We start from the raw sequence: 22,479 nt of genomic DNA on the forward strand, positions 1-22,479 counted from the left end.
AGGAAGAGTAGGACAGAAAATTGCTGTTTCTCCTGTATTCTCTACAACTGCAATTAAAGCACTTGAAAGAAATATTGAAACTTACATTTGCAAACACAATCCCAGTATGTTTAGATGTTTGGAATAAAGATTTTATTTCAAAGAACACTACACCTTATCTTTGCAGTCTGTCAACACAGCTGAAATACAGCAGTAATAGGCAACTTGAACAACAAAAAAATCATAGTCCAGAATTGAAGTTACAGCAACAGCCTTTTCCCAGCACCGGCTCAGTGTAAGATCCAGCATGGTTTGCCTCAGGAGACATTCTTCCTTGGCTTTTTAAAAATGGTGCTCAAGTAAGCATGAAAGAGCTCAGGACAAATCACCCCCTTCAGAAATTCCAAGGCTGGGTCACAGGAGTTTGCTGCAACGCAGAACACAGACTTTACTCCTGAAGAGAAAAAAATTAATAAAAAACAATTTTACATCAGGAGAAGTATTTCAGAAGTTGCAATGTACCTTAATCCTAACCACTGGGAAGTTCAATTTACAAAATCCTGCTCAATATGATTCACTAAGAACCAGAGAGCCCATTCTAGACAAACAAAACTTGACAGTTCAATGCTTCTTAGCTTATTTGTTCACTTGTCTAATACGCATGATCAGCTTCTACGTAAAACTACATCAGCTGTGCATGAAAGACTCTTTTCTGGGTAAAGTGACTAGACACCACTTTGCAACTGCATTGTTTCAGGAGAACAGCATTTAATGCAGTGGATATTCACTGCTTCTCACCTGTTTTCATTTGGAGAAACAGGGCTTCAGAGTCTCCTAGGTGTCTTTGAGTTGTCTAATGTTCAGACAGAAAACAACAACCCACAACCCACGACCATTCCACAGACATTTTCAGAAACCAACTAAAAACGGCTTACTTTTTGATAAAACCCTCCATAACAGCTGATGTCTGGTACTTGGTTTTGACAACAAGGTAATGTAGATTAGTTTAAACTTGGATTGCTTGATGGGGAACAAGGACTCAAATCAGAGATCAAACTCAGCACCTCAGTAAGGTGACAGAACACTTACTGACTTTGAACTACTTTACATTCACATCTACGAGACAAAAGCCAATTTGTTCTTGCCAAGATACCTATATTTTTATTTTCTCGTTCTCCAACTGATCTACAAATCTAGAAAGAACAAGTCAAGAAGGAAAGCATAATGAAAGATGGTAGAGATTTTTCCACATATTCCTTGAATCAAGATATAAGGCACAGATTTTAAAAGCAGTTCAGAGTGGAGAATAATCATTAGAATTCATCAGGTTTCACAAAATAAAAAAATTTAAAAGTGCAATACGTTTCTACCTTTATCTTCGAAGTAATACATACTTTTGACTATTAAAATGCAAGGCTACTGAATTGCTGACAAAGTACCAAGGACACTATTTTTTTTTATCTAAACACTTCATAGGATATTTCTATTGCCACTTTTTAGGAAACCAATTTTATAATTCAGTATATAATCCTGCATCATAAAGAAACAGCATAAGCAAGATCAAACATTAGTAAGTGTCTTAGTAAAAACAAGTTTATTTATCTGTATTTTAGACAAATATGTAAATAGTCAGCAAAGCCTTTCTGACATGACTGTAAACTTTTTATTTAAAAAAATCGTGTTAAAAACCAATACAGGAATTTCCATTAATGTTCTAAAAAAGTTTGTTCACATCTTGAAAGAAAATACATTAGCAACATCTCCCAGCAGAATTAATCTTTAAAAAAGTAAAACTCTAGGTGCAGAGCTTTTCTACAGTATAGTATCCGCTACGTTTTAATTTAATCACAGGATTGAATATCATTCATCTCTATTGTCTCTAGAACACGATCAAGAGTTTATCTTAAATAGATGATATTCAATGATGTGTTACACATTGCCACAGGTACTAACATTATTAGAAGAGTGCACAACCCAATTTCACTAACAAAGCAAGACCTTTCTATATGCTGTGTCATAATCCTTCCTAACCAATACAGTTAATTTAGCTCTATGCCTTTAAAATCATGTACATTTTCCAAGGAAAAATACTAAAAAATCCATGGTCCAAATTCTGCTCCCATTTATATTCACAGGGTAACATAAGCACCATCAAGTTGTGGTTTATAGGTGAAAAGCATATAGAGAACCAGTTCATTTTTGAATATAAGGGAGAGAAGAACTTGACCCATGTCTGTAAACATTCACAAAAGTCTGCAGTCAAAAGTGCCAGATGGGCAGCCTATCCGCAGTACAATTATTTCATTTGAAGAGAGGTGTGGGGGCAGGGAGAATGTTATGGAACATTATTTTAGAGGCAAATTAAAATGCTTTTATTTACTTCAGAAATACATATTCTCAGCTAGCTAAACCATACTCCAGTAAAACATAATCCACTTCTACCCAAATACAGTAAAGCATCATTTCCTAGCTCTCCTGGTCAGATTCAGACAAAGGAGTATGCAATTCAGCAGCAAGCCCATGACAGTATCTCAAAATGTAAGAAACCCCCCACACCCCTCTGATCTAGCCTCCCCTTAACATTCTGCTGATGCTAACAGGAGATCCTCACACATCTAAGAAAAGATCCGAAGAACCATAAACTGATCTTGATCTATGCACACACAAGAAGTGTGTATCTGGACAAAAGATCGTCTACAGCTTTAAGTATCTAGTTTTGGTCTAGATCTCATTCTATATTAACCACATATACCATAGAAAACATAACAGGATAGGTTCTTATACACACTATTAAGTATACTTGTTCTCCCCACTTAGTTTAACAGCCATTTGCTCTATTTACATAAATGTCCATCTGAATGTTCCTGATCCTGTACAACACCGAACTTTCAACTCATAAGCTAAAAGGAGAGTCAAGGATGCTCAGCAATCCACAGGATCAGACCCTGAATCAATTGAATGCAATCACAAATCAGGTTTGACATCTGACACAATCTCCTGGAATCATTTTATCCTCATGTTTTCCCCCTCTTTCCCCAATTCAGACCATGCTCCCACTAATGCGGAGATAGCCTTCAAAGTGAATAGGATCATGCTCTGTCAAGCAACCACTGCAGTCTTTAAAAATGTCTGGGATTTATTGCCATCCACTCTGGGGCAGACTTGTCTGCAATGAAAATGGTGTTCCTGGTGTTGACGGATAGTTAGCAAAACCTTCAGGCTGAGCTGTATAGTTCTCCAGAGCAGAAGCAGAATGTGCCTTCAAGGAAGAGAAGAAGTTAGGGAACAGCATTGATAAAAACAAAGAAACAAACAAAAAACTGTATTAGGCAAAATTTCAGGCATAATACCAGTCCTACTCAAGCCAAAGCAAATAAAATATAATCTGAAGTGTGCAAAGAACAGAGATGAGCGATGCACCTGTATGCAGATGTTAAAATGTAGTGCAACTATTGCTCTGAAATACCAGAGAATGCGGAAAGCAGTTGGATTAAGAGGGAAAATGAGGAAGCATTAACAGCATACTTTCCAGTGGAGTAAGCACCAGCTGATTTGGAAGGCATAGCTTAATCAGGCGCTGTAGTACTTCACTGACTTCAAACCTTCTCTTCATTGCTTGAGTAAGCCAAGTGTTAATTTTAGTGAACAGAACTTGTAAACAAGAAAACTGATGTCTCCCTAATGCAATCTGCATACACAGATTTCTACAAATTACATAAATTCCTGAGCTGCAAAAGCAGCATAGCCTAGACAAAGTAATTTACTTCTTCCAGTCTGTTTCCCCTGATATTCAAAAGATACCTGACAATATCCTGCACATTGAACAGTACTTAAGACACATGCTCCATTTCACAAACTTATTGTGTCACAGAAGAAAGAAAACATTAAGTCAAGACACTCAACTGCCTCTTTCAGTATTTTGTAAAGAAGGACAAATTTCCTAACAGAATCCTTAATCTATACAGAGGCCATATTTAACAAAAGGCAAACTGAACATCTAAATACAAACTCCGATGGTAATTTCAGTTAACTTGTGTAAGTCAATGACTGAAACAAGTTGTTTCATGGACAAGAGAGATGATGAAACTACACATCACCTAAAGCCACCTCAAGCTTCTATTACAATTGCAATTGTGGGAGCTATCAACAGAAAGGCACAACCACAGCAGAAACAAATTCAAGACAACCTGATTGTGCATGTAGAGGCACATATAACTCACAACAAAGTGGTTTTCCATGTAGAACTTTAAGTATTAAAGAGTCAGACAGGAAACGAGCACAAATTTTGCAACTACATGGTCAGCTCATTAGATTTAATCTAGCAAAAATTTCACTTGCAAGTCTTTTTTCTTTTACTCCTTCCCATTTTACAAGACTTTTCAAAAAGCATTTAATCCCATTCATGATGTCCAGAAGCACGGCACATTGGCCTTGAATAAGAAGTTAATGAGTTGTTCTTTATTATCACCCTTGTAATCGGTTCTCAAACAGGTTAGGAGTTTTAATCATTTACTGACTTAAACTAATCCCACTAAGTTAACACGCAAGTACGTGCTCAAATGATCACAGGAAGCAAAACAGTATTAAGAAATAGGCATGTTACCTGTAGTAGCGCTGACTGTGCTGCCGCACTATGCTGCAATTCCTGTAAGGAAGATTGTGCGGCACCTTGGGGAAAGCCAGGGATACCAGGGAGAGATAAAAGGCCAGGAAAAACTGCATTTCCTGGTGTCTGCAGTCCAGAAGTCAAGCTGAAAGAACGGCAAGATGCGGCTATTATTAGGAACATCATGTTTTGTCCTATGTTTCTCTCTCTACAAGCTTGTCTCTACAGAAGTTACAAACCCACCTCTTTTTCTAAACCTCATAAGGGCCAGAATTTCCAAACAGAAACCCAGTGTCTACCCACCTACAAATTATTCATGCACACACAAACCAAGACTGTCTGGAGCACAATTAAGAAGGGAACTCACAAATTTCTGTACCTTGGCTGTGCCTACAATTTGCACAGAAAAAAACTTTACAAAGTCAATGCTGAGTACTTCCTTAAAACATAGGAACATCTACGATATTGTCTGCTATTACCTGGATGTGTCAATGGATGCCCACGTGGAATCCATTCTTGTAAAAGCCTAGGAGGTGCCAAGTATCCTTATCTGGGAAATAAGATCACTCAGCACCTCACTGGATTAGACTGTTGTAACAGGGACTACCGAGGACAACCTATTTAGTAACTACTCTATCAGTTTCTAAAGACAGGTGGAAATCTGCTGGTGAACTAACTTTAAAAATTAACTGTAATTATGAACTATGGGTGAAAATAATGTCTATGCCTCAGTAAAATCAGTGTTTTGCTCAAGAGAAAAAGAAACAGTTCTGACCTCCTTCAGAAACAGAAACATACCCAGCCTGTGCAACAAGTGCAGAGTTGAAGTTTGAGCTAAAGGCCGAGGCAAACCCTGGCAGGACCGGAGCCGGAGATGGGGCTGTGGCAGCTGCCGGCAACGGTGCAACTGCTGCTACTGCAGAAGATGCCTGGAGGCCAGGGAAAGAAGGGAGAGCAGGAGTGACAGAGGGTGTGTTAGAGACAGGAAAACCAGGGAAGGATGGGTTTGATGATCCCAGAGGTCCCTGGGCAACAGAAAAAAGGGAAGGGACGGCACTGGACAAGTTAAGCGAGAAGGGTGGAGCAGAGACTGCTGCTGAGGCGGCGAGTCCTGAGAGTACGGCGGCAGTGGAATTCACATGAGGGGCAGACACAGCTGAAGCGGTTGTAGACGGAGTAGCTAACAAAGACCCTGGCAGAGTGACGGGTGGTGTAAGTGCTGGATTACCAGTAAAAGCAAAGTTACTGGTTAGAGACGTAAAAGGAGGAAGTCCATTGAACACAGGGGCAATGGGAGCAGAGGAGCCATGTGGGGCGAGGGAAATGGAAGCCAGAGAACTGGAGTTGTTTAGGGGAGCACTCAAAGAGGAGAGACCCGATAGCGCCGGATTCAGCGAACTGGGCAAACTGACTGGCACAGAAGCTGCTGAGGTGTATGCACGCCCGAGCGCTGACAGTCCTATAGTGCCATGAGAAGGGCTAGCCGAATGAGAAGGACCTTTGAAGGCCGAGAGGGTAGGACTCATGGGTTCTGTTTTGACCAGAACTGGGATACTTGTGGCAGCTGGGGCTGATGAGAGCTGCTGATCAGAATTAGTAGGGCTTGCGCCATGCAAGAGGGAGGCTGATGAGCCACAGTTGACTGGCATAATTGATGGCGAAGTGGCTAAAGGTGACTGTGCAGGCAATGTTGGAGGAGTGGAACTAGAATTGGCTACAGATGGGGATGGAAGACCTGGAAAAATGGCCAGCCCGGGCGTGGAGGAACACTGTGAGGTGGGGGTGGCTGATGGGGTGTAACATTTGTTGACAGAGGAAGTGGGAGGGTCAGAGCTTTGATTAGCAAGAGCAGATAAAGAAGCAAGCTCACTTGTCATAGCAGAAGGTAAAGCAGATGAATTGATTAATGAAGTGTCATTTGATGTCAGAAATCCCTTTAAGACAGACAAAATCGGGTTAGGCAAGCTAAGCGAACCAGGAATGGTAGTGGCAGGAGGATTAGCAATTGTAGATGGAACAGGACTAGAAATCCCTTGGGCGTTGGGCGTCAAGGACAAAGGGAGGCCGGCAAAAACTGATGACAATGGAGGGGGGTTATTAGCGGAAGCGATTGAAGAGGTTGCAGAAAATGGGAGGCCAGCAAATGGTGCTGTAGCAGATGCGAAAGCTTCAGTAGGAGCAGGTGTGGCACACGGTGTGGAAGAACCTTGCGGAGCTGGCGTAGCAGTGGGTATAGAAGCCAGCCCAGAAAAAACTGCAGGGATAGGGGTAGAGGTTGCACTGTGAACAGATGTGACAGGAACACCAGGCAATGAAAGGGATTTGATGACAGTAGGGGTTGGGGTGGATGGCTGAGATGTATGGATGGAAGAGACCTGTCCTGGGAAAACAGGAAGGACAGGGGTAGACATGTTCATCCCAGAGATGAGTGGAGTTGCAGGTGCTAATGGATGGCTTATTGCCTTGACAGGTGATGGGGTAGGGACTGGAGTAGCAGCAGGTGTTGAAGGATTAGAACCATGAGGAGTAAAGAGCTGATTCGCTTGTGCAGAAAAAGCTGCAAAGAAACAAAACTGGTAAGAATACTTGAAACTGTCAGAAATGTTTGAAATCAACACAAACACATTTTATACAGCATTTCAAAATACGATACACAGGCAACAGCTAACACACAATGTCTGTATATAAACAATGAACACTGAAGTCTATGAAAACAAAACAAAAAGGTACATACAAACACATCACGCAAGTTGCACATCATGTAGGCTAACACTCCTCTTGAAAACACTCTGTGACATCTGCTACATCTCTTCATGATCTCATGCAAGACAGTTAGATACTCAAATACACTCCATAAGAATGTCTACGTGATACAGGTAAATACCCTCCCTCTGGTCACTAACATCTGGCAGTACCCAAACCAGACCTAATATTCCATCGGCATCAGATCACCTGGGCTCCTCTGCATCCACTCTCACTGAAGGCCAGAATTTCCTTCAGAACCAGTTAATTCAATGTATCAGGATTTCAAAGAAGTTTAGTCAACAACTGAAGAAAGCTGATTTCAGGTGCTGGTATTTTTCTTTCCTTCAAAATCAGGTCATTCTCTTCACTGTGTTTCCTTCAGATTTTGATTCTAAGAAGGTACACTTTTAAATTCATGTATCACACTACAGTATTAAACTAACATTGGCACTTGACTTTATCAACAAATATTTCTGTAAGTCTTTAGTGAGGTGTCTATAACTGAGGCAAGCACCTGCCACTAGGAATATCACTTTGTAAGGCTGATACAAGCTAAGTCAGAGACATCAGTCAGTCTGGAAGAAAAGAGGGGAAAACAGGCAGGCACACCGCAAATGGGAATGTGGAGGTTAATGGAAAGAAGCTGCATTTATGAACACTGTCATGTCAACAGCCTTGATATGCCTCTATCTGTGAAACATGTGGAATATGAATGTGTTAATCATTCCTTGCAAACAACCCTTGTGCTTTATTTTACTTTTAAAATAACCTGTTCAACTGTAAGCACATCACTGATCCAACCAGTCAAACTCATTACCCATAAGTCTGTAACAGCTTAAATTTCTCACTTGCCCAAATTCTACATAAACACACACAAACCCCAAACCAGAATCTTTCAAATCCTGGACCTAAACTGATATGAGAAACTCCTGTGTATCTTGAAAGCCTAAAACCCAGTAACTTTACAAAAAAACTATTTCATTTTACATATTCTTTTCCAAAAATCTAGACCAGGGGTCCTCAAACTTTTTAACCAGGGGGCCGGCGCGCGGATGCAGTGGCAGGCAGTCATCTGCGGCTGCTTGGTTTCCCCCCCCAGCCCCTGGCAGGGGGGTGCAGGGGGCTCTGTAAATACCGGGGGCCGGACTGGGGACCCTGGGGGGCCGTATCCAGCCCGCGGGCCATAGTTTGAGGACCCCTGATCCAGACCCAGACTGCTTGGCTCCGGATTCTGTTCTTTCCTCGTCTTGTTTCCAGGCTGAAGACCCTCCTAAATATCACAGTTGTTAATCCTGACAGCCAAGATAATCACCAGAGAAATACAGCTGCAATAGAGCCCAGGGCTGCTACTGAATTTCTCCTCCTAAGAGATGTTATTTCTTACACTGTATTCATTTAACTACATAAACTACCTTGTAAGTACATGCACACTAAAAGGGGTATATACGGATAAAGTGATTCTTTGAAACAGCAGCATTTCTGTAGAACCATCCCTGGGCCTCAAGGAGAAAAAACAAAACTTAACTTTTTTAGTACTAGAAATATTTAGAGGAGCTAAACTTATCACAGTCATTTTATCTGTTTTGGGTATTTGTTAATATGCCTGACTCAAAAGGTCAGTAGATTCTCAGTTGCTATTTGTCAAACCTAACAAAGTATTACAGAAGTCTTTGTACACATAGCTCATAATGGGATTAATATTATTTTGTACTAAGAAGTGTACAAAGCATATGAAGTACCATACAAATAGAGACAACAAAAAAAATAAATGCACAACTCTCTCTTCTGAAAAAAGAACTGGATTTTAAAGGGTAAGACAAAAGTGCAGGCAGACATAGTTGGATGCAAGTCTGGGATAAGACACCCTACACACGGATTTAAACAAACAATAATAACCCGTCTCTCCTGTATTCCTAGCTTCCCATTGCAACTAATATATGAAATTGAAATGCAAATGAGTTTTCAAATAGATGTCCAGAGTTTTAACTGAAAAGATATTACTGAAGTGTTTCAGTGCACTACATTGCAAAGCGTATTTTTAGTTTTTTACATGATTTCTCACACACTTATATGCTGAAGGTGTTAAAACTTTAGTGAGCTAACCCAACAGGCTGAATTTTAATATTTCAATGCTTCTAAGTGCCAAATGCCTGAGATGATTTTTTCCTCCACTCTCAAGGGGTCCTATTCCAACAGCAGTTAAATACTTAGAGGCTTATGAAAATCGCACTAAACAATTGAGTTCTTTACATTTTCTAAACAAGTAACAAAGATACAATCAACACAAAAAATCCCCCTGTGGATTTGCAATTTACCTTGATTTTGGGAAGGTTTTGCCTGGCCAGAAAGGTCCTCATTTTCTAAACACGGAATAACAGCTTGTTATTTAAAAGCAAATCAAACTCCATCAGTGAATGATCCATTCACAACAATGAATTAGAAAAAACGCCATCAACATTCTTAAAGGTATGCATGCTTTACCTGATACCACTTGATTAGCAGTGTATGGCGGAGGAGCTGGTAAGCCTGGAGCTATGACATTAGCCATTGGAACTAAGCCAGCATTGTTGTAAGCACCTAAAATAACAAATGCAATACAAATCTCAGTTGTCAGAAGAAACTGTATCTAAATGAACCGGTGTCCTTTCCTTTAAAAGAACATTTCCAAGATTGTAAGACATTCCTTCACCAAAAAAGCCAGATCAGTTAATCATCCAGGCTGGATGCTGACTTTTGCCTATGTCTGCCTGAATGGCGTGCATTGTGATCCAAATTTTAGTAAGGGTAGTTCTCTTGAAAAAGACTGAAAAAGTCAGCTTTCAATTGCTTTCAGTTCCATTTTGCCTGAAAAACTCAAAGGAGAAGAGTGATTCAGAGTGTCTGCAGTGTTTTTTGGTTTTTTTCTATTCCTAACTTAAAGGCTGTTGCAACTCTCCCTTTAACATTAAAGCCTTGACAAACAAAAGACCAAAACCAGCCCTCTAACACTAGTCAGAAAATTCAGAGAAAAAAATCTCTAATACTTAGCCTATCATTCTTCAATATTTCTTTAACTGATAAGAAATTCAAGTGGGTTAGCAAATTATTTTAATATAAAATACTTATTTTACTTGACACATAAAACCCCACCATTTTCCTTCCTTATTCTTTGAGGCAACTCAAAACTGTTGTATTGCTGTAGTATACAGTTCTGATGAAGCACAGAATTGAAATCACAGGAACATATATACACTTCACAGTGGTCCTGAATGAATATTCTAAGAGCATAAGAATTTACATTTCATGGGAAAAGGTAGCACTTGAACAATACTTAAAGTGCAATAATTTGTCATAAACAACTCCTTTCTGATTTCACACTTTCATAATAGTTCTACCTAATGTTAAGATTTCTTGCATGACAACTCTTGGCTGAAAATCAATCATTGTGTCACCCAGGAAATGTTAAACCAACACATATAAGTGGCTGAAAACAAAACATCATTCTGACCATCACTCGAAAACAATCACATTCAATAGTTTAGGTCAGCATCTGCAATCTCATTAAAGACATTTTTATATATGTAAATATATATTATCAATTATGAGTTCCGTTGTCACAAGTTTGTTAAAGAAACATGCAGCCTAATAAGGCCTTTAAACCTCAAAAGCTGTTTCATATCCTAAAATGAACTCATAATTACATCCAGTCACAGGACAAATTTTGCGTCCTAACTTACTTTGGATAGGATTTGTATAATATAAATTTGGGCTAGCCTGCAAATTTCCTGTATGTTTTTCTGGGGAGCAAGTAATTTCTAAAGCGCAAATCTTCAGACTTACTTTAGCCACCAATAGTGCCCATTTTTCTGAACTGACTATAAAGAGACTTGCAGGCATCAAGGTGGTTAGATGACTCACCCATCAACATGCACTAAGAGCTCTACCATGCTTTCTTATCAAATACCTTAAAAACTCCCCGAAACCCCTAACATCAGTGAGAAGCAAGCCTCCTAAACACAGCCCTCCTTGTTTTGCAGTACAGAATTGCACAATTAGAAAAAGCTTTCAGTTGCTGCTCAGAAAGACCAGAGTCTGACTACATTAGTACTCCAACTTCTTCCAACGAAATGGCAACTGCCTTGCTCCCTTCCAACAATGCCTGGAATCAAATAACTGATGCACAGCAGAGCAAAGAGAAAGGAGTTTATGAAGAAAGACTCAATGTTACCTAAGGCACAAGGATAGGAACAGTCAGACCAAACACAGGAAAAGGTAATCACTATGTTCCTTCTGAGCCTGAAATCTACAGGTTTAAACTTTTCTTTTAGGAAACTATTTTCTCTCCATAGTGATGGAGAGAAAGTAAAGCTGAAGGCAACTAAGAAACAGATTACCCCTTCAACTGAGGAACAGATTACGGTTCCTACGTATTTCCACCCAAATGCAGGTCTGTGCCTGACCATATCCTAAGTTTGGTACAACAGCAACAAGTCAACAGACTTCTCAACCCAAACCTTGGTCAAACATTACAACAATGACACAGCCCTAGTCTTGTCTAACATGCACAATGCCTCCCATAAAAGAAATAGTCTGTCATCAGAACAGGATTGTGAATTTTCCTTATGATGAATGTTGGAAAAAGAAGTCAATAAATTCCTCTTTTTATCAACTCTTGCAGTCATGACAGGAAAAGGTAGAAACCAGTACCCAGAGCAGGCTTAGGGAGCACAAGCCAATTCCAGATATGTTCATGGTCAGTGAAACTGACACTTGACACTTTTTAATTAAAAGGCAAATGGATGAAACAATAGCATCAAGCAAAAACACATAGAAGCCTTACTTGGTGCAATAGTTGCATGTGGCCGACATGGTGGGATGGGGTATGGAACTGGTTTGTGTGGATTGTAGGTTGATGGAGCCTAAATAAACAAAAAACAAACGGAAGAAGCAATAGTGAAAGCATTACCTAATGTTCCTCAGACAAAAGGCTAACATTCAGATACTAGTACAGACAGCTGTTCTTCACCGGAAAATTATGCTAGAGCAAACTGTTTCATAATATCTGTAATAGTGACTGAAAATATTTCATTCTTTCTGAAAAGAATGGAACAAACATCACCAGCACAACTTCAGATTTTGATTTAATACTGAACAGAGGTGGGAAAGGGAACTTCTTCCTGCCTTGTAGTTTTCACACTGTGCAGTCTTGGAGTGACTTCTCATTTTAAAGATTTAGCACATTTAAAACTAACAAAGAGTTAGGAAAATACCTGTCCCTTTACAATAATACATCTTAGTGAGAAATATCTCATAATAAAAGTGAAAATACAACATCTGGGCAATATTTCAAAGTGTTATCAGGTCCATTGAAAGTTTGTCCCATATGCTTAAAAATCTTGAAATACAGATCAGCTGTGTTGTTAAGAAACAAGAACCTCCTTCTAAGGCACTGCTGTAATTCAAGTTTCCAAGATGCAGGCATCTTTGATTGTTCATGTGGGAAACCCTCAGACTGTAATAAAAAATTGCATATATTGGTATCTAAAACTGCCACTAGCTCATCATGGACTACCGAAAATGCTTTTAGTTTGCTCTTCTGCTACTGCAATTTAAATTCTGCCTTCAAATGCACACACACTGTATCCACTAGAGAATCCTATCCCCCAGATATATAAATTACAGCTTCTTTTCAAGTTAAATAAAAAAATACTAGGTCATATTATCTTCCATTACAGAAGTTAAGCTTTGTTTAAATTGCTGCTGTACCATCTTCTCGCAACAAACCAACATTTTGTATCGAAGTCTCATTGAACTGGCTGGTGATTGTATTATTTATTTTTAAGTTTCAATTATTCATTCATTTATTAGACATACTGGTTTGGATGGTCCGAGTATACGAGCTGCTATTCCCTTTCCTTCATTCGTACATTCTTCTGTGTCCTTTTTGATAGGGGTTCCCTGAAACAAAGAAAATTAAACTGTTAATTTAGAAGGGAATCTTGCTATAGAATTTCTGACATATTTGATTTTTTTTTTTCTAAACTACATTCAAGCTTTTGAATATTCTGAAAGTGATTTTTCTTGGGAAAAAGAAACTGTGTTCTAGACTTGTAAAACTTTACGTAAGAGCATTCCAATAGCTTAATTTATAACACTGAGCTTTTCTAAAGAGACACATATTAAACAGTCTGTGTTTCTGACATAATTAGAATTCTGCATTTTGACATGATAACTTACATTTTGCAATCCCTTAAGTGTTCACAGGAAATACTTAACATGTTTGTTCAAGAATTACTCTAGGATTAGCAGTAGTGTACTGTAGTGACCATATTAGTTCATCTCATCAACCTACCAGTAAGGTTTTTTACACCTCTCCTATTTCTGCCAAATATTGCTGGAGTTTACAATGTTTTCCTTATATGAACAATGTCTTATTTATGCAGTAATTTTTACTCGAAGCAACACAGAAAGAATGGGGAAATAGAAATAATGCAAGTTCCCTACAAATGTGGAATGAGTGAATACAAAAAACCCATTGATTTTAATTCCACTCCTCCTTCTATATATATGAATCCTGGTTTTGGTTATACTATAATGTATCCTAAATCAAGGATGCTGTGAAAAGCAATACCATAGGATCATGCTTACTGGGAAAATTCCATTTATGCGGCTTGGTTTGCCCTTGGGATAAGGGTTGCCAGGAATCATGCCACAGGATGATATCATAGCATGAGGAGCCTTACAGCCCGTTTTTGAAGCCTGCAAAATAATCAAGAAAGGACATTATTTGCTATCAAATTCAATGCTTTAAAGAAATTAATTACTATTTCGTAACATTTAGACTGCATGAATCAACCTACGTGGAACAATTCAGAGCTCTGTCTCAAAGCTTCTTCCCAAATAGTCCAAACAGCATGAGGTTCTGCCAAAGTCACCTATGTTTTGAATAACCCTGTTCAGATCACCTCTGATTCTACTGAATTTGGGGTTAAGCACTTGGTATTCTCCAAAACAAATTTACTGGTTTTTTCAGCATCGGGTGCAATCCTGTACCCTTTTCCATATGATCCCAATGCCTAACAAACTTTTCTTTTTTTTGCACATGTATTACACATAGCACTTATTGCAGCTGCTTCTTTCTGTCTTCCACCAGTAGTTTCCAGAAGTCTTCATGGTAAGTCCTGACCCCATAACGACCATAAGAATGGAAACAATACTGTATTTGACAGAATCAAGGACACTAGGAGTATCTTGACTACCTGTTCAAGAATTCTTCTGCATCTTTTCTTCTCTGACATATTAATTCTGAACAGATCTTCAATAAGGCGATAATTCTGAGCATCAACAATGTTGCTATAAATAAAGACATTGACAGATGATTACTGCCATTCTATATGCTATTAGAAACAATGCACTACTGAAAAGTGATCAACACTCAGCCAGTACCCAACAGTACATTAAAAAAACATTATTAGTTCATATAATACTATTATTATTATTAAAGTAAACCCCCCAGGCTTAAATATTAACTTCATACCTGTAAATAAAGCATGATATTAGAATTAAGTACCAATACAGAACAATGGACAATGACGGCTAAACTTTATGGCAAAAATTACTATGTTGACAAAATTAATTTTGCATCACAACAGTTCACTAGAAAGCTTTAATTTGATACTAGCACACAATTCCGAGCACAGCAGAAAACCTGCAGCTACTCAGTTTGCCCTTGTTTCTTTCTAGACTGGCAGAGAAACAAATTTTCATCTTATTTGCTCTAGAACGAAAAAGATTAATTGAACTCCTGACAATTCTCTCCATGCTCTGCAGAGCTAGTGAAACCTCTCACATAGTTCCAAAAAGTACCCTTCTTTCTCCTTGCTCCCCTCCCAAAAATAACACTAGACACACCAAAGACAACAACAAAATGTGCAAGTACAAGGACCCTAATGCCCGATTCTACCTGCCTTTTCCAAAACCTTGACCACAGTACCTTTACTGCTGTCAAACACTACCTGCCCCATCCAAACTGCTGAAAATAATATAATCCCAAAAAGGAGGACTTCTCATAGGAGGATACTAGAAGAAATGGAATCAGCAGAATGTTGAATGAAGACATGAAAAATGCCTCAAAGAATGGTATTAAAATGTGAATGATCTTTCAGCTTTGTTCTCTAGTTTTGATTAGCAAAGTAGTACACAGATTTGGGTTAGTATTTCTATACCATGACTCCCTTATGCTCTTGCACTGTAGAAATTCAACAGCTACCGAAGTTACCACACTTTGCCCCCACACCAGCCGAAGTGTAGCAACTGAAGAGTCTATGAGCTCCAATTCTCATTTCAAGAAGCAGAACTGGTTAGTTTAATGGGCCGCTGAACTTCCTTTAGGCTGTCCTGGGTTCAGCTGCATTAAGAGTTAATCTTCTCAGTAGCTGGTGCAGTGCTGTGTTTCAGATTTGGTGTCAGAACAGTGTTGATAACAGATGGTTTTAGTTGTTGCCAGGTAATGTTTATACTAAGTCAAGGACTTTTCGGTTTCTCAGGCCTTGCCAGTGAGAGGGCTGGAGGGGCACAAGAAATTGGGAGGGGACACAGCCAGGACAGTTCACCCAATGTAGCCAAAGGGGTATCCTGTACCATAGAACACCATCCTCAGTATATACATCAGAGAGAGTTGGCCGGGGCCTCCCAATCACTGCTGCACATCAGTCAGCAGGTGGTGAGCAATTGTATTTTGCATCACTTGCTTTTTCTCCCTTCCCTTTGGATGTTATTCCTCTCTCCTTCTCCCTCCTTTTAATTATAATTGTTGCTGCTGTTATTATTAGTAGTAGTAGCAGTATCATCATTGGTTTGGGTTTTTTTCCCTTCTCCTATTTTACTTTATTGTCATAATTAAATTGGTTTTGAGTTTTGCATTCCCTTCCGATTCTCCTCCCCATCCCTTGGGGGAGGGAGCAGGCAAGCAAGCAGCTGCGTGTTACTTCGTCTCTGGCTGGGGTTAAACCACAACAGCCACCCTGTTTTGTTTTGGTCTGAAAGAGCATTCATACAGTTTCTTAAAGCTCAACTCAAAAAGCAAGATCATGTCTATATCTTCAGTCTTACGTGTTTTACAGATATGTCATGAATTTATATGCTGCAAAATGTTCAAGCTGGCTGTAATGTAAGTCTGTAATAATAATTCATAGGCAAGGCAGACATACTCAATGCAAAAAAACCCCAACCCAAAACAGAACACTTCACATAGCCCTAAACCAGACAGAAAAGTTCCAATATAAATGTATGTAAATAGCATTTTTAAGCAGCTGTGTTTAGTAAAACAAACAATCTTTCGTGTAAACATAAATTTAGAATATCTATACATCTTTTACAGACATTAGATGTGTAAATCAAGTACGTCAATTTAAGAGAACTACCTACTTATCTCATTTTTACATATCTAATATTTAGAAGGCTTTTCAAATGCAAAAGGATCAATTCTCAGAATACTCTGGTCTCAAGCCTTTTACATTTCAGTGAGCAAAAATATAAGGCCCTCTTCATTCTCTACAAGATCTGAAAAACACTGTAAAAACACTGCCAAAGTGGCAGTTTTCCAGGAGGCAGAAGCCCACACAGCAGCATGTTCAAGATTCAGATGACCTATGGAATTTTCCACAATGTCTACTTCTAATTCCTCTCTTTACAGCCCCATCAATAATGGATTTGTGCTTTACCTTAACTGGCCGCAGTGCTTCCTTCTGGAAGTATCTTAGGTTTTATATACTCAAACACTGGTAAAAACAATACAAGTTAAGGAAGTGCAACATGAGAGATACTTACGAAGCTAAGATTTCAAGTGCAATAAGTTTATCTTTACTGAATGTGAAGCAGTTGAGAATGTTAACCATTTTCGATGCCGGAACTGCCACTATTTTCTGACAAGTATGCAAGAAAGAAAAAACGTGTGTATAGAATAAGGCAATACAATTATTTCAAACTCACAATGCAACTCAGTAACAGCTTCATATCATGTATTTTTCAGTAACCATTTAATATTCTCTCCCTCCCACTGGGAAGAAGACTCTATATGCTAAATTCTGAACAAGCAACTCCAAAAAAGCACTTGCCAAAAGCAAAGAAATCAGGGAAGTTAACAATAGTTACAATGGGCTACATCTATTCTTGTGATACACAGGAAAGTAAAAGGTACTTTAATCAGAAAAGATACCCTGATTGTACGTATGAAGTTTTATATTTTCATACCACTGAAAGAGATGAAGATAAAAGGGTACACTGACCCATCAGTTGCAAAAGTAGACATCACAAAACTAAAATGAGATTAAGAAGGCAAACTTACTCCACAAAATTATGTCACAAGAACTTACATGTTGTAAAGCCTTTATTGCCTTGAGCTGTGGTTCAGCCCAGGAGAAGTACCTCAGTAACTCAACAACCTGCAACAGAAAGACCTCCGATCAATCTTTCTTATATATCAAAAAAATCACGCTAACAGCATCAGTATGACCTTTCCATTTCTGGAATACAGTGATATACTGCTAAAAACCACGTCTGTCTGCAATGTTTGATTATCAGTGCCTACAGGCATCTACTGTTCTTTTTATTGCTAAGTATGCACCTAAAAATTCAGTGTGATGAGATGCAGTTTTTTCTATGGAAATATTGAAAAATAGATACTTACTCCTCTCTATATATTTGCATATGTGCACAATAATTGCCACAGTATTAGAATTAAAAAAAAAAAAGTCTTTCTGAATAAGCTTATGAACATTCAGTATCTCAAACAGTATATTCACCCAACATCCACAAAAAAAACCACCCAGAAGAAACAGGAAAAAAATCTACATAGTATCAAAATTGGATACTTTTAACTACATGCCAGTTTAGAAAATACATGCAAAATAATCCTAAATTCCATCACAATAAATGTTTCCGATTTTCCCCACATGACAAGGATGAAAATGTAATCATTTTGATAATAAAAACAAGTTGGAAGATTTTTTAACAGTTTCATGCTGATATAATAATGAGAACTTAAATCTCCTCAGTTAATAAAAAAGCTAATATGATTAGCCTCAGTATAACTGCAGACACTGTCTTTCTGAATTACTGAATACACAAATTAAAAACTCCCACTAAACCCGTGACAGTGTTGACTTTTACCTGTTCACTAGAGAAGTATCCATGAACATATTCAATAGCTTTTAATTTGTACTCAGTCAATACAGCCTAGAAGATACAGAAAAAAAGATGTATAATTAGTCCCTCAAAAATTGTAATTATAGTACAACCATCTGCTAGGCTAATCCATTAATCTAAAAAAATCTGACCTTATGAAGTGACATTTGCATCAATTACATTGCAATATTCTAAAGTAACAGTATACTCCTTAGATAATTGAGAGTACAATGAAAAGCAGAAATGCAATTTAATTCTTCTGTTAAAAAAAACACTCGTTTTCTGATTTATTTCATTTTGCTCTTTTTTTTTGTTTGTTTAAAACTGTACTGAGAGAAGACCATCATCCCTCTTCCTTTTGCCTTGGAAGGTTTACATCAACTTTACGTTAAACAAGATAACACAGTTGATGATTCATACAATCTCTGCATGTCCCCTGTAAAATAATTAGCAAAGCACCTTATTTCAGTGAATTTATGAAGAGACTGGAGAACAAGTCTCTACAGACAGAATTAAGTATACAACAAAGCTTCCTCCAGAGGCTGATGTAGTCTTATCATTACCTTACCACAGTTCAAAACTTAATACACAATCCTACAAAACAAAGGAAGCAGAGTAGTTTAACCCAGTACTGGCCACCACTTTTCAATCAATGGCAAGACAATTTTGTTAATAACTTAACAAAATTAGATAGTCACGTGGGCTATCTAATACCCAGGGCTTCCTCCCTCTTCTCATACCCGGCTCACTGAGAAAGGTACAAGCTGTAAATACAGGTTAACAACTGAATTCCTGCCCCAAACTAGTGCAAACACCTGTCTTCCCCAATTTCCAAGGCCCCCAACTATTGCTAGCTCTCATGCTTTTTCTCAACTCACCTCCAGCTTCACCCACACACCCATTTCTATCTTCTTCCCAATAGCCCTAAAAACCTATCCCTATTCCTTCTTTTCTTTTTGTTCTTGCACTTCCACACAGACAGACGTGAAGCTCTCCATCACTGCAACCCATTCCTTCCTGTACCTCATTAAGACACATTACCAGAAATGTTGAAGTCACAGGGGAAAAAGAACTTCCCTCTTCTTGCTCATTTTTTCTCCTCTCCCTTCCTGCTCTTTACATATTTCTGAAAAAAGCCTGCTATGTCTTATAGCAACTTCTTTACCAAAACAAATGTCACTCTTCATCCTTAAATCAACAACTGAATGAGTTTATAATAAAAACACAAACAGAAAGCACTGCTCTGTATATTTATGAAAAACAAACAAAGCCCCAGACTGTTAATAATTGTAACTATATGCAGGGAAAGATAGAAGTAAGCTACACATTAAGACAACTAAAGAATTGTTCCTGCTAATTGTAGGACTGAAAATGGAACACACCAACACAGCTGACCTGTGAATCACATAATAAAACAAGGTTCTACCAATGAGCTAGAAATTAAGTTTAAACAAAGACCTAGCAACAAAGACACAAAATAAGCATTTGGAAAATGAACATTATACTGCAATAGCACAGCTAGTATTAACACAGCACAGCACTGATCCTTATATCAACAGTAAGTTATGTTTACAGGAATACAGGCAGATAGCATAAGGAAATGTAATTGCCTAAAATCACATGTCAATACCCTTTTGTTTGAAGTCTTTAGTAATCACAGAGCGTAGTCTCAAAGGCCGCACTGCAGTAGTAATATTTGAAATATTACTCCCTCCCACCATCAATTCTCACGGAAAATACTGTTGTGCAAGTTGTTCCTTGATTTTTGCCCCCCAGATTTTCCATAAAAATTCTTAAGGTTGGGAAGGAAGTCCACACCCTGAATATCTTAGGCTGTCATGTTTTCAGCTGGTCACGCAGCATGGCACATACCTGTTTTATAAAGGAGAATTTATGACCATGACCTTATTAAAAAATGCCAGAAAGTGCAGCTGTGACAGAAAAACCTGAGGCTTTTGAGCGCAGCTGTTTGTATCTCAATATATTCCAAAATTATAATACTACAACTGCAGCCATCACTGCATGTCATGCTGAAAAGGAGCCGAACTGAAACTCAGCTCCGTAGCACCCAAGTCGAAATAAAGGAATCTACTTCACCTACACAACCCATCGTAACAAAAAACACCCATCAGAAAAATGCTAAGGATTCCTTTCCTGCCATAAGGCAATCTTATCCAGAACAAGCCCTTCACTTTCACACCAGGACATCTTAAGCAGGATATATCGCGTTCTGCTGTGACACTTAAATCACCTCTGCTTAACTACAGCAAAATGTGACATCCCAGGTTTGTACCTCCCACATAAGGTAAGAAACCATTAATCGCAGAGGTTCTGGTTTTACTATCTCCTTTTCTACTTCCAGTATTTGGGGAACTGTTGCAACCACTAATGTCTAGCTCTCCTGTTAAAAGCAGGCCTCTGTGCAGGAAGAAACAAGCGACATGCCAAACATCGGGAAGCCCAGGTTTGTACCCCTGCTTCCCACAAATAGCAGGTATTTTGCTCAGCCCGCTTCGCAGTTCAAGAGCATACAGCAAACCCCAGGGTTTCACACCTCGAAGGAAGGTGTGCACACACTCCTGAGCAATGTGAGATGTGGCTTTGAACAAGGACAGCAGAGCACAGCTTTGAAACCAGCCCTCTCGCGTCACATTCGTGTGCTCTAACTCCTAAACCATCACATGAAAGGCAGATACCTCGCACCGAAAGTCCCAGTCTCCGGTCAGGCCAAGCAAACGCAGCCCCTCCGCCCAAATAAGAGCTACTTAATTATTTTGGCTTTCCTTCCTCATCCTCCTTGATAATAAAAATGCGGTGATAAAATTTCTTCAAGTGCTTATTTCAAATGAGTGCTCTTCAAGCACGGGGTCCCAGCTCAGTGGTAGCTGTCTGGACATTCAATCTCAGTTTTCTGAGAAAATACAAACATCTCAAAGAGAACAAGCATGTCCCAGCAGCTTTACCCTGTAATATCGGACATAAAAAAATCGAGGATACACCAGCAACACAGGATTACAGTTCATACAGGTGAAATTTAGTCTTTATTGAACGCTGAAGTGATTATTAAAGAACAAAAACACCTGACCTGGTGTGTTCATCAAAAGAAATATTCTGTCATCAAATCGTGAAAACTAACATGCAAAACGAGAAGTTACCTTTCTAATTTCATCCAGCACGGTTTCAAATGATTTCTTATCCATCTTTATTAGTTCATTCAATGCAGCTACTTAAACGTGAAGGGAAAAAAAATATCCAGGCCAAAGACTCAGAATTTTTAAACATACAGAAAAAAAAAATATATATAAAAAAGAAGAAGCAGGGGAAGAAAGGCAGCCTAGGATGCTCTCAGCCCCCGGGCGTTCAGCGCTGACGCCCTCAGAATGCCGGACCCCAGGCAAGAGACAAAGGCAGGCGGGCGCCGCTCGCCGCCCGCTCTGCCCAGCGAAGAAGGCGGCGGGGCCGGGGCCCGGGCGGCGGCAGGCGGGCGGCGGCCCCCGCAGCCCCTCGGCGCAGCGACCCCGCAGCGCCGCTCCCCTCAGCACGCGGCGCCCAGGCCCGGCCGGCCCGCGGCCACCTGCGGGCCGCCCCCGCACCCCATCGCTCGCTGCGCCGCCGCCCCGGGATCCCGGCGGGCAGAGGCCGAGGACGCTTTACGAGCGGCCGCCGCGGAACAGCGCGGGTGCGGGCCGAGACGGCCCAGAAAGCGAGGGCACAACCCGCAGCCACCGACAGAGTACCGCGCTCCGCCGGCCCTCCCTCTTCGCCGTCGCGCTCCTACGGCATCACAGCGCGGCGCCGGAGGCCCCCTCCGTGCCGGTGGGCCGCAACGCCGCCTGCGCGGGGGCGGCGGAACTCGGGGAGGCCGCGCCCCTCTCCCAGCTCTCAAGCGTCGCACCGAAGCGACGGGAGCTGCCACCAGGCGCCGCCGCGCCCCCTCTGGCCTGCCGGGCCGCTCGGCTCGGAGCCGGCACGGCGGCGGGCAGCCC

At 39.9% G+C, this 22,479-nt stretch overlaps 1 protein-coding gene across 2 annotated transcripts; it reads right to left on the reverse strand.

The window, feature by feature from the left end:
• Nucleotides 1-115: 115 nt before the first annotated feature.
• PROSER1 (proline and serine rich 1) lies at nucleotides 116-21,785 on the reverse strand. Of its 2 annotated transcripts, none has more exons than XM_014286096.3 (13): nucleotides 21,649-21,785; nucleotides 18,479-18,544; nucleotides 17,683-17,751; nucleotides 17,138-17,232; nucleotides 14,569-14,662; nucleotides 13,958-14,068; nucleotides 13,184-13,267; nucleotides 12,150-12,228; nucleotides 9,812-9,907; nucleotides 9,646-9,690; nucleotides 5,384-7,142; nucleotides 4,583-4,730; nucleotides 116-433 (listed from the first exon to the last, which is right to left on the reverse strand). In XM_014286096.3, exons 1-13 carry the CDS (start codon nucleotides 21,691-21,693, stop codon nucleotides 428-430), a joined length of 2,697 nt encoding a protein of 898 aa, XP_014141571.1. In that variant the 5' UTR covers nucleotides 21,694-21,785; the 3' UTR covers nucleotides 116-427. The 2 variants fall into 2 exon arrangements, with proteins under 2 accessions (XP_014141571.1, XP_005446555.1); XM_005446498.4 differs by lacking the exon at nucleotides 116-433 and adding an exon at nucleotides 1,551-3,238.
• Nucleotides 21,786-22,479: the final 694 nt, after the last annotated feature.

Source organism: Falco cherrug, chromosome 2, assembly GCF_023634085.1.
Source record: "Falco cherrug isolate bFalChe1 chromosome 2, bFalChe1.pri, whole genome shotgun sequence".
NCBI lineage: Eukaryota > Metazoa > Chordata > Aves > Falconiformes > Falconidae > Falco > Falco cherrug.